Consider the following 13,521-nt stretch of genomic DNA (forward strand, 5'->3'; position numbering starts at 1 on the left):
CCAAGTTAAAATATGAAATATTTATAAAAAGGCATGTTGTATCTAAATAAATATAAAATAAAAATGCATCACTATCAAACTCTTTATAATCCCTAACCTTCATGCTGAATGTTGATTGAACAAATGAATTCACTATCACAAAGTGATTTTCTGCCTTTTGTAATGAAGGAACCAGCCTGAATTTCTAGAAATCACCGTAAAGACTATGTAAAACTGAATAAATAGGTAGCAGCCTGAGCTGCAAAAGAGGTCTCTCATAGCTGTTAGTTGTCATCTTTTCATCCTACCCCCTCCACCAACCCTTCCAAGGGCTGTAAGAGAATTAGAAGGAAATGTCAGTGTCTTCCTGGTTCTGATCATTAGTGCAGTAGGTGTGGTTGCAAGTTAGCCCCTGTCGGGATGGGGAACCTGCAACCTCAAGGCCACATGTGGTCCTCTAGGTCCTCAAGTGTGGCCCTTTGACTGAATCCAAACTTCAGAGAACAAATCCCCTTTAAAAAAAAAAGATTTGCTCTGTAAAACTTGGACTCAGTCAAAAGGCTACACACAAGGACCTAGAAGGCCACATGTGGCTATAAGGCAGCAGGTTCCCCACCCCTGCACCTAGGTATTTATGGGTGTTGAGAATGGTAAAGAATGGAGTGAGGAGTATGAAATGGGGACAAATGAGTTTCAGTCTTGGAAATATTATTGGTGGCGTTAAAGAGAGTGTGTGAATAGAGTGGAATGTATCTGTGGAAGCCGAGAGAGTGGGGGGTATCAGTACTGGGGAATCAGTACTTAGGCTCGTGGATATTCCAGGCCAGATGGAACCCTGAGAGTCTGTTAGTCTTTGGATTATGTGTGGATTGCTGGCAATTTCTTGGTGACTCTGTGTGCAAAGTAAGCTTTGGGATTGTGGGATGAGTGGGTAGGGAAGCAAAGGGAAAGCTATATTACACTTGACCAGTGCTCCAAGGCCAGAGTTTTAGTATATGTCAGATTTTGAGGTCAGGGGACAAAAACCTGGTTCACGTCAAGTGAGATATATGAATAGCACCATTATAAGCTCTCAATATTTCCATAGAGGAAAGGAGTACGCTAGGAAATGGGCAGGGTGGGCTCAGACATATGAGCGACCAGCACTGAGCATGAGAGCATGTGTGTGACTGAGCCCACATCACAGAGGGTTTTAGTCATAAAGAGTAATTCTCTCATTAGGATGCTGCCTGAATTTCAATGTGGCTTTGGGTGGTGGTGGTGGGGAAAAGGAGGAGGGAGGAGAATCAGGGGGAGGGAGGGGGGGGAGAGAGAGAGAGAGAGAGAGACAGAAAGAGAGACAGAGAGAGACAGAGAAACAGAGAGAGACAGAGAGTGAGAGAGAGACAGAAAGCATATAAGTGTTTTTGGTTTGTTTTAACCCATGGTTGTCTCCTTTAAAAGCTTCTTTCAATGACTAAACATGGGCATGGAGGTGATCCTGAGCTTTCAAAAGGTACACCTTTGAGGCAGCTAGGTAGAGTAGTGGATAGAATGCGGGGCCTGGAGTCAGGAAGTCCTGAGTTCAAATCTAACCTCAAATATTTGCCAGCTGTGTGACCCTTATTAAGGTCTTAGCCTCAGGCTCCCCAACTGTAAAATGGGGCTAATAATAGCGTCCAACTCTCAGGGTTGTTGTGAGGATCCTATCAGATATTAACTGTAAAAGCATTTAACACAGTGCCTGGCACTTAGTTGGTGCTGTATAAATGTTTATTTTATTCCCTATGACAAGCCATAATGCATATAGGGTCCAGGAATAGACCCACTGTCTGTCTTTGAAAGATGACCTTCACATGATTAGGGAGGCTCAGCAACAGAATGGTGACCAGAGGATGAGGACTTTTTTTTTTCCATCGAAATTCATGAAAGCATCTACTGAGATGGGAATTTGCTGAGATCTTTGTCTATGTAGGAACACACCCATATCAATGAAATCACATTGTTTTTAGGGCTTAAAACAATGGGGTAAGTAGAGAAGAAGGAGAAAGAATAACCCCTGGCTTAAAAGACTTTCAGTGATTCTCATCACCTACTGGACAAAAACCTAACTGATTTAGTCTTAATAAACAAGGTCCTCCACAGTCTGGCTCTAAAGTTCCTTTTGTCTCTTCTTCCCTTCCTCTCTCTCCCTTTCCCTCTCTCTCCCTTTCCCTCTCTCTCCCCTTCCCTCCCTCCCTCCCCACCCCTTCCTCCCTTCCTCTCTCTCCCTCTCCCTCTCCCCCTCCCTCCTCTCTCTCCCCCTCCCCCTCTCTCTCCCGCTCCCCCTCTCTTCCTTCCTCTCTCTCCCTCCCCCTCTGCCTCCCCTTCCCCCTTTCCCTCTCCCTCCTCCTCTCCCTCCCCTTCTCCCTCTCTCTCCCTCTATCTATCCCCGTCCCCCTCTCTTCCTCCCTTCCTCCCTCTCCCTCCCCTTCTCCCTCTCTTCCTCCCCTTCCCTCTCTCTCTCCCCTTCCCTCCCTCTCTCCCCCTCCCCCTCCCCCTCCCCCTCCCCTTCTCCTTCTCTCCCTATCTGACCCAGGATGGACATGCAGGGGCTCCCGCCAGTCTGATCTCTTTACTGATCAGCACTGGAGCTTTGAACTGTTCCATCCGAGCTGAATTGGCCGCCCCTCCCCAGCTCCTGGCCACCAGGGCTCACTATATTTATGACAAACTTCATGCAGACAGCTGATCTGAATAGTGGACTGTAGCCTGAGCTTGAGGTTTGCCAAGCTCAGCTTCCCTGGTAGCTGAGATTTTAGGTTTGTGCCACCCTACCCTGCTCCTTTCTGTCTTAAGAGTAGAATGCACACTAATCAACGGCACAGACAATTCCATTTTTCCCATTGTATCCTCAGTGGATAGCATAGTGCCCGGCATAAGCAGGTAATTAAATATTCACTCAATTTAATCGAACTACTACTCCAGGACATGAACTCTTTGCTCCATTCAATGGGTTATATCTGCTCGCTGTCACCTGAATAAAATCTGTTTATTCCTACCTCCCTGTCTTTGCTCATGTTGTGCCCGGACCTGAATTTCCCTATCTTTCTCCCATCTATGCCTATCTTATCTGTGCTTTAAAGGTCTACTATTCATCCATTTATCTACTAAGTCAACAAATATGAAGTAATATTAATGATAACGGCTTAAAATGGCATACGGGACTCTGGGAAAAAGCTGTGAGGCTGGTCTCCTCGCGGCTCGCCTTGTTGCGGCTCCACAACAACAACCTGACCATGGGCTGGTAGGCCAGTTTCTAACGGAGACAGCCTTATGGTGCATTCCAGATTCATCCTCCTCTCATAATCGAAACTGAGCACGTTCTTATCGATTGCTCTGGACAGGCCATAGAACTCGGGCACCTCCAGTGCCCTGGTGCTCATCTGGACGATGCTACAATCTGGCTCCAGGAGATAAACCCGAAGGATAAAAGTTTCAGTGAAGGTTTCAGTCTCTGTAAATCTGGATAAGGAGAGAGAGCAAAATTAGAATTGTTGATGCCTCATCCTGACTGTCAAATAGACTTTGGGTTGTTTCTTACATTCAAGGCCAATTCTCATCCAAGGCACAAATTGGTCTTTTTTTTTTCTCTCCTCCCTACTCAACCCCAGCCTTCTTATGCTGCATCCTTTCCTTGGGAGGCAGGAGGATACAGAGGAAAGTGAAATAGAGAATGAGATGTATCTTTTTGGACATTGTTACTCTGGGAATTTATTTTGCTTGACTATGCATTTTTGTTTCAAGGATTTTATTTTTTTTTTCCAAAGGGAGGGAAGGAAGAAAGGGGGAAAGAAGAAAGGAAAGGAAGAAGGAAGGAAAGAAGGCAGGAAGGAAGGGAGGGAGGAAGGAAGGGAGGAAAGAGTGGAGGGAGGAATGGAGGGAGGGAGGGAAGAAGGAAGGAAGGAATGAAGAAATTAAGAGAGGGAGGGAGGAAGAGAGAGAGAAAGAGAGATAGAGAGAGAGATTAGGAAGAGAAAGACTTCCATTCAAATCCTGTTCATGTTCTACCTGAATGACTCTGAACAAGTTAACAGCTCTGTGCCTCAGTTTCCTCATCTGTAATTATAACAGATAAGATTTATTTTGTGCCTCGAGGTTTGAAAAGCATTTATAAATATTCTCTCATTTGGTCCTCACAACCACAGCGTAAAGTAGGTGCTATCATTAACCCTGTTTTACAGATGAGGAAACTGAGGCTGAGATAGGCTAAGCGACTTTCCCAGAATCACAAAACCAGTTGGTGCCCGAGGTAAGACCTGAAGAATTCTGGAAGAAAGTACAGGGTTAAACAGTTGAACCACATAAAACCCAAATTTGATGAGCCGAATGTATAACATCGAAAGCTTTGACTGTATTCTTCTCTGTTTCAAGTTGAGATCCCAGTAGCCCTCGAGCATTTCCCATGAGGGGAGCTCTTTGGCTCTGTCCACTGAGCAATCCCTTACATTGGACTTTGCTCTTGCCCCATCCTACTACCTTACAATAATCACCCACTGATCAAAACATATGATAGTTGTACAGAATGAAAACTGGGGCCAAATCAGTGTGGCTTACCTGTAAAGTCTAAGCTTTACAGCATCTTCATCGAGGATTGGGCAGCCATTATGAGTGTACTTTACTTCATTAGGGAGGAAATGACAGTCGAATACCTAGTGCATGGTGAATAAAGGATAAGTATTTATGAGAAGCATGGCACCAAATTCTGCTCTTTCAGGCTTCCCATTAATTGCCAAGAGAAATGTGTGGGCTGATGGCTATTTATTCTAACAACCATGCGTGAAGTGGTTTACCCTCCATGCACCTGCATAGACAGCTGTGCCTTGCTCTAAGCGTACCTGGTACATAAAAATCGAAACTTACCAAATGGATGCATTAAAGAGTGATTATATGCATCAACAAATGCTTGTTGGATTGGATTACGTCACAAAATTATTTTCATACTCCACCAGTGAATTGGAAATCTGATTCAATTTACAAAAATTTAATATACACACAATAAAAGCATTTACTTTGCACCTGAGTACACACATGCACGTGCAAACACCCTGTAAAAGTTATACCAGTTTACATACACTCCAAAATTTACACTTGCATACACACACATAAAGGGAAAGGAAAAGGAATGTTTATTAAATGTGCAGGCACCGTGCTAAGAACTTGACAAATATTATCTCATATAATTCTCACGACAACCTTTGTAGTAGGTGCTATCTGATTTATAATTAAGGAAATTGAGATAGATCCTAGAGGTTAAGTGATTTGCCCAGGGTCACACAGCTAGTAAGTATCTAAGACTAGATTTGAACTCAGGTCTTCCTGATTCCATGCCCATCTCTATCCACTGTGCCACATAGCTGCTTCTATCTGTCTATCTACCTATCTTTCTATCTATTTATCTGTCTATCTGTCTGTCTATCTGTCTGCTCATCTCCACACATGTGCATATATGTATATGTAAATACACACATACATATATATGCTTTTAACAAAGCATATTGTCTCTTTTTTGCAATGATTTTGTCAGTGAGATGGAGAAAGGCATAGAAATATACATATGCACATATGTGTATGTACATGAATATTTATACATATATTTGTACACATATGTATGTATATATACACACAGACACATACAGCATCACCAGCATCATCATCATTACCACCACCACCACCATCCTTTGTATTGAAAGATGAAGCCCCTGACAGTGGTAATGCGTATTTGTTTTTAGAATCCCCATTCCTCTCCATCCACTTCTAAAAACTGTCTTTATTAACTCTCCCATAGAAGATTATCACAGAAGAGAATAGGAAGACCAACAAAGAATTGCCTTTAGTTAAAATTACACAAATTTTGTATCTGCAGTTTGACCACAGTAGGTGAAAACATTGGTAACTATTTCCTCCAGGGACCCTATACTCTTTTTAAAGGGTCTCTAATCTTTAGCTCAGGTCTATGAGAGAAAAGCTATTTCAGGCATCTCGTTTCTCAATGTTTAATATCTGGCTTTTGAGTTTGAAAGCTTACATCTATACAATCTCAAACATTGTCAGTCAATATGATTCACTCCCAAGATAAGTTTATCACTAATAGAAGTGTTTTTCTTTTCTCAGAGACATCATTTGTTTCTCTTTTTAATTGACAACAAAGAAAAAGATAAACAAAAGGCCTTTCTCCATCTTACTGACAAATAGTCATTGTAAAAAAAAAGAGACAATCTGCTTTGTTAAAAGAAACATCTGTTTTATGTTTCCTAATATGTTTTCCTTTTATAAAAGGCGACAACCATAATTGTCTATAAATTTACTAACTAAAACAAAGGAGAGCTAAATCCTTTTCTAATTACTGTCTAGCTTTGTTTTTTTCCACTTCAACTGCTTTTCAATTACAATTTATAATTAAATTGTCACACATTCCTAACTCATTACTCACTTTAATGACAGTGAACCAGTTCAAACTAGAGACACTTTCTCAATGTTGCATTTTCTGTTAGATATGGGGTTGGAGATGCTTTGCCATTCCCAAAAAAATGTTCGATGAGATATTTCAACATATATATTAAGCTCCTACTATGTGCTTGGAGATGCAAAGATGAATTTCTCATTTTTAACAAATGCAGGGAATTTTGTGAGAAAGCTAATTTCTAAAACATAAGAAGATATGGAGTCCTGGAGTTCACCTTAATTGAATATATCAAGGGACATCATTGAACAGAATGTACTTTGTGTGTGCCAATCTAAATCCCTTTTCAAATATCTGATAGGAAATTAAACCTGTTGGTTCTAAGACAAACTTCAGTAATGAAATAAAACCGCTAATTGAGCAGATGTTAAACAAAACATTTTCTGTGCAAACCACACGAAACTGTTCATTACCCAGTAGGGTATTGTTAATACAATTGTCTCTCCAGAAAAGTGGTTTACACAAGCTTTGGTCTGAATTTACTATTAAACTATATTAAAGAATAACCTGTTTTTGTGTCTGGGCCTCCTTACTAGGGAAAATGCCGTGAAAACTGAATACCTAAGGATACCTGAACCAGTCTAGAGAAACATGAACACAATTCCCAATAACATTTGACCTTTGATTCAAAAAAAAATTAATGAATCATCCTCGCTCTAGCTGAGTTTACAATGACCAGGAAATATCAGAACACAATAATATGAAGAGCCCATTGGCCACTTTGGAGATTTAAAAACAAATGGTTTTGCATAATTCTGAAAGTTTAAAAGCTGTAGTAAAATGCAGGTGAAATTCCCAATATTTCATAGGTTTATCCAGATCCAAAAGAATTTTCTGAGCCTGATGACCACTATTTCATCAGATTTATCCTTGGAAAATATATAGATTCTAGAAGTTTAAAGACATGCTTCCATTTTCTTCAGAATGTGCAAAAGGGTGTCAATCAACTTCACAATGATAGCGACGGTGATAACAACACTGTGACACAGTAACTAGAATCAGAAAGATTTAAATTCAAATCCTGTCTCAGACTCTTATTAGGTGTGTGACTCTGAGCAAGGGACTTAACCTCTCTCTGCCTAATTTCCCACTCTGTAAAACTGAGGCAAATATAGCACCTACCTTACAGAGTTGTTGTGAGGATTGAATCTGATAATACATGTCAAACATTTAGCCAACCTCAAGACACTAAAATAAATTCTAGCTATTATTCTTTACAATGCCTTATAATTAGTTACAGAGATCTTATAAGAACTCCTACTCCCTCCAACATATTTCTGTTTCCTTGCATGCACTCTGTTCCCATGGGTCTCAGTTTCCTCAGCTATAAAAATGAAAAGGTAGAATGAAATAGCCTCTAAGGCATCTGCTAGCTCTAAATGTATCATCATCTGATCTCTGCAGACACCTAGGTGGCACAGTAGATAGAACACTGGAGCTGGAGTCAGGAAGACCCAAGCTCAAATATTGCCTCAGACCATACTAGCTGGGAGACCCTGGGTAGGTCACTTAACTTCTCTCTGCCTCAGTTTCCTTGTCTATACAATGGGGATACAAATAGCACCTATTTCCAAGGGTTGTTATAGAGATCAAACGAGAAAGCACAGTGCCTGGCACATGATAGCACTATATAAATGTTAGCTATTATTATTATATAACCTGTGTAAAGTGTTTTGCAAATCTTACAATGCTATATAGATGCTAGATGTCATTTATCTCATGACAAGGTGATTTCTGACAACCCTTCCAGGTCTCAATCCTCAAATTCACAATCCTACGGACTAGATGGTCAAAATACAAGGTAATGTGACAGTATGAGAGGTGAGTGCACGGTTTTAAATGTCCAAAAGAACCAGGAACCATTGCCCAAGGGCCTGAAGCAGCTGGAGTTAATCTTCCTTCAGCATTTTCAGTCTCATCTAAAGTTCTCTGGGTGGCAAGCTGGAGCACAAATCTCAAAGTAGTACAAGCTCTCAGGAGATTTTGAGTATCTGATTGCTGCTACAGAAGGTCTGACTACACCCAAGGGTGCCCTCTCTGTGATGTTGTGATTCTTTCTAAATTGGGCTAGAAACAGAATGTGATGATTTAAAAAAAAGAAAAGAAAGGTCCATAGCTAACCATATGAGTTAAAGAGGGGGAAAAAACTGAGCCACTTATAATTTTGTCTGAGGCACCTCATTATCCTCTTCCTGTGTCATTTCAATAAACCTTTTAACAAAATCAGAGTGTGCCTGCTTCAGGCCAATGGAGGGGCTAAGGATGCCCTCAGTTCTGCAACTAGGTCCAAGCTCCTCAGTCCTTCTGGAAGAATGACACATGGTTTTAAGTCAAACATATGTTTTTCTTTCATTTTGGGGCAAACTGAATCTGCATGAGGGAAAAGGAGCCTGCGGTGTTGTTAGTGCTACATAAAGTTTTAGTGGCGGACAGAGCACCACACTTGAGTTCAAGTCTCAGATCTTTCATTTACTAGCTGCGTGACGATGGGCAAATTTCTTCCCCCTGAAACCTCAAACTCCTCATTTGTGAAAGAAGAATCATAATACCTGTACGTGCGAGGTGATTGTGCTGAAAGCACTTTAGTGAAGCATTATGATGCTATAGAAATTTCAGCTGTGATTCGTGTGCTCCATCATGCCCCACACTTTAAGAAAATTGAAGCCACAGAAAATAAAGATTTAAGGATCATGACCTTGGAGGTCATATAGAACTACTCCATCATTTTACAGACTAGAAAATAGACACCCAGAGAAGTTAAAGGATTTTCCTAAGGTTGCACTGTGTAAGTGAATGGCAGAGCCAGGAATAGAAGACTTTTACTCCAGCTCCAATGCCCTTTCCCTGGCACCATATTAAAAACTGATAAGTTAAGAGGATGATTCTCCCCCTTTACAAAAGCCCTGACCACAAGATGGTCCTCAATAGTAATGAGAATAACAGATCGTATTTATGTAGCACTTTAAGTTTTGCAAAGTGCTTTAAAAATATCATCTCATTTTATCCTCATAAAAACCCTGTAAGGGAGGTAGTTTCATTATCCTCAATTAACAGATGAGGAAACCGATGCAAATAGTAAATGACTTGTGCAGTCACATACAACTAGTAAATATATGAGGCTGAATTTGAACTCAGGGTTTCCTGACTTCAGATTCGACCCTCTATCCATTGTGCCACCTAGTTGCCCCTAGAAAGCTCTGATGGTGATGATGGTGATGAGGATGAGGATGGTGATGATGACGATGAAGATGATGATGATGATGGCAGCTAACATTTATATAATGCTTACTATGTACCAGGCTCTGTGCTAAGTGCTTTACAATTATTGTCTCATTTGATTACCACAACAACCTTGGGAGGTAGGTGCTATTATTATCGTCATTTTATAAATGAGGAAACTGAGTCAAACAGAAGTTAAGTGACTTGCCCAGGGTCACACAGCTAGTAAATGTGGGAGGTCACACTTGAACTCAGTCTTCCTGACTCCAGGCCCAACACTAGCCACTGTGCCACCTAGCTACCTCTAGTAAGCTCACCTAATGTAGGTTAAAGGAGATTTGAGATTTACAAAAAGACACATTTATATCCAATTTTAGAACATATCTATAACTACAAACATGTCCTTCGTTCTCTCTTACCTTCTTCCTCTTCTTCCCCAACTATTTTTTCCCTTCTTCTTCTATCCTAAGGCCTAGCATCCATGCTAGGCATGACTTCGTTCCGCAGGTGACATTCAAGACTAAATTCCAGATCTTATCTGGAGTATTTATTTGCTGATTTTTATTTGCTTCTGCTGGTGAATGAACACAGGCCTGGAGGGTCAATACTCACTAGACAAAACATACATGCACACATACACCTCTATGCAAAAGTATGGAACAGAAAACGCCTGGTACCACATACCTGTGGAGTGAGTTTCCCAACCCTCTGGGTTATTGGCTCATTCATCACAACTTCCACTTTGCAGGCATCTTTTTCCTTGGGTATGGAAAACTGCAGATCCTCCCTTGACAGAAAAGCAGAGCGGCCCTTCACCACCTTCACCCCCTGATTGACGCTGATGAAGGATGAGCTGGTACCTTGCAGGACAAGCAGCAGACAGAGAAACACCCCACCAGATCCGAGAAGGTTCATGTTATCAGGGGGTCACTAGCTTCCTTCCAGGAAAAAGGCTTAAACAAAAGAAGCCTTCCCTCTCTCCTTCGGGACCATCAACACATGTTCCAGAGGGCTGGGCTAGGAGAAGGATCCAGACAACATGCACAGAGATTGCTGTAGTCTCCCCCTTCTTGAAATCTGGAGAATGAGGCCTTTCAAGAAATCCTGGAGCTTTTTTTAATAAAACTCGCTGATCAATCCTGACAACGCCAGAAAGATTAATAGGCTTTCTGAGTGCTTTTCTAATCCTGCAAATAGGAGAAGGGGTATGGGGAAAAAGGAGAGAGAGCAAAAAAAAAAGGCATTGCTGTTCAGGAGATCCAAGTGACAAAGGAATCTTTCAAAACCCCTCTCATTTCAGGTAAATTAAAAACAAATAAACTAACCTGACCTCTCAGCACATCTGAAAGGTGATGAGGTCGACTCATTACCCAGCTTGTGGGACTCCAGCTTCCTGACTTTCTTAAAAAACAATCTCTACCGTGACTAGGTCGTCCCATAGGAGAATTACTACCTTTGACCTCAAGTTAAATGGATGTAACTTATTCCCTCTTAATCTGGAGAAAGTTACTGAACTCCAATCTTCTATTTCCTTGTTAGTCCTGACCTATGAAGACATTACTAGCTCATTGCTTTACCAAAGGGGTAAGATTAATTTTCCTCTGAATGTTGCTTGAAAATTACTATCCCTGAGAAGGGTTAAGTCAGAAAGGGGGAAGGGAGGTGTAGTAGAAAGAGCATTAGACTGGTAATTAGGAGGAACTAGATCAAGAATTCTTAACCTTTTTGGCAGTCTGGTGAAGTCAATGGACCTCTTATTGGAATAATGTGTTTAATTACACAAAATAAAATACACAGAGGTTACCAAGGAAATTAATGATACCAGAAAACAGTTATCAATTTTCTTTTTTAAAGTTCATAGATCCCAGGTTTCTTTTGAACTTCTTTTGAAGTTTCTTTTGAACCCACTTCTCTTTTGAACTTATCTATTTCTATGAAGGATATCACTTTTTCTGAGATACTAATGTTCACATCTTTGACTCTCCACTCTCCTTAATTCACACATCCCAATGAGTTATTAATGTCATTAATTCTACCAGCAAAATATCTCTCACATCCATCCCCTTCTATCCACTCACACAGACATCAACCTACTTCAGGCCTTTATCATTTCTGAGCTGTACTAAGCAATAACCTCCTTCTTTAGTCTCTGGGACTCAAGATTCTACCCACTCTCATCCATTCTCCACGCTGCCAAACTGTCTCTGTGGCAACCTTGTCACTGCCTACTCAAATTCTAGTGGGTCCCTATTAACTCCAGATTCAAATATCATTTCACCTTTATCTAATCTTTTTTAAATGGCTACTTTGCCTAAGTTTTATAATATAAGTGATTATTAATACAGTAATATACTGTAATTTCCACAGGATAGGGATTTGATCTTTGATTTCATTGATACAGGAAACTTCCAGATGAAGAAGCTCTGTCTACCAATAGCAGGAGGGCCCCTTTCCCACACTTTAGAATTTCAGAGATAAATAATCTCATTTCATCTTCACAACAACCCTGTGATATAGTTGTCACAAGGATATTATTCCTGCTTTACAGAAGAGGTAACAGGCTCAATGAGTTTAATGGGCTTGACCATGGTCACACAGCTTATGAGTGTCAAAGGAAATACTGGCGTACAAGCCTTCCAAACCCTAGCTCCAACACTCTCACTTCTCCAATATATTGCCTCTACCAAGATTACAGTACCAATATACTCTGCTAGTGCTGTCCAACTGAGAAACAAAATCAGGACAAAGCTAATATGTCTACTAGGCTTTAAAATCTGTAGAACGGGTACAACACCAGGTTTTTCTACACAATGAGAGTGACAGAGGGAAACATTGTTCAGTGTGGAATGTTTATAGAGATTATTGCCTTCAAACTTAAAATGAAATGTTCCTTTAAGTATGGAAATGGTTTACAAATACTTCCGTGGATATGCCTAAGTATGAGTGGACATGTAGACCTATGGACCATGTATGCTAAAGTATTATTTGTACTTCCCATATCTCACTGACCAAAATGAGGCCTCTATTTCAAAAAGGACAGGACTTGGAGTCCTATGACCAGAAGTGGAGGCCTTCCTCAACCACTTTTTAGCAGCATGACTTTGGGCAAGTCTCTTGACCTCTCTGTCTCGGTTACCCCCATCTGTAAAACCGAGGTGATACGCGGCCTTCTCCCCACCAGCAGTTTTAAAGAATAAGATAATGTAAACAAAGAGTTTGAAATTATAAATGCTATATAGATTTTTTTAAACAGTGTATTTCACACTTACCTGATTGTCTGTGTAGTCCATGACAACCTTTGAAACACCTGAGGTTCAAGTTGTGATTTAGACAACCAAAATACTAATGAAACTTTTTGAATGGTCATGGATTTTAATACATAAAAATATTTTAAATTTGGTACCTGAGAAGAGGATACAGATCAATATGTCTGTTAGGACATTTGTCTTTAACACAAATGACCATAAAGGCTACAACATTAACTCTTGGGAAAATCCACTCCATTGCAACCATTGATTCATATGCAATGTGTGACATTCAAATCAATAAGCATTTAGTAAGCACCTACTATGTGTAAGGCACTATGGTAGGTTCTTGGATACAAGCATAAAAGGAACAACAATCCCTCCCCTCAGGTAGCTTACTTGCATCATTTTACCCCTAAAGGGAGCTGCAGTTCTTAGAATCCTTCATTTTTTTATGGAACCGCTAAATACCATGTTCCCATGTATCTATAGATATATGATCAACATTGGCTCAGCCTACATATAACCAGCCTAGGTGCCCACGTCTGTGATGAAGTGAATTGGCCAAATACAAGTCTGGCTCGCAAGTTTCATAAA

General features: G+C 40.6%; 1 protein-coding gene across 1 annotated transcript in view; it reads right to left on the minus strand.

The window, feature by feature from the left end:
* Positions 1-10,594, minus strand: part of FREM1 (FRAS1 related extracellular matrix 1) — a 141,939-nt gene extending 131,345 nt beyond the window's left edge. The window contains exons 1-3 of the mRNA XM_036737466.1: positions 10,364-10,594; positions 4,555-4,649; positions 3,161-3,462 (exon numbers count right to left, since the gene is read on the minus strand). Of these exons, the coding sequence (XP_036593361.1) occupies positions 3,161-3,462; positions 4,555-4,649; positions 10,364-10,594 (628 nt within the window). The remainder of the gene's footprint in view (positions 1-3,160; positions 3,463-4,554; positions 4,650-10,363) is intronic.
* Positions 10,595-13,521: the final 2,927 nt, after the last annotated feature.

Source organism: Trichosurus vulpecula, chromosome 9 (assembly GCF_011100635.1).
Source record: "Trichosurus vulpecula isolate mTriVul1 chromosome 9, mTriVul1.pri, whole genome shotgun sequence".
NCBI lineage: Eukaryota > Metazoa > Chordata > Mammalia > Diprotodontia > Phalangeridae > Trichosurus > Trichosurus vulpecula.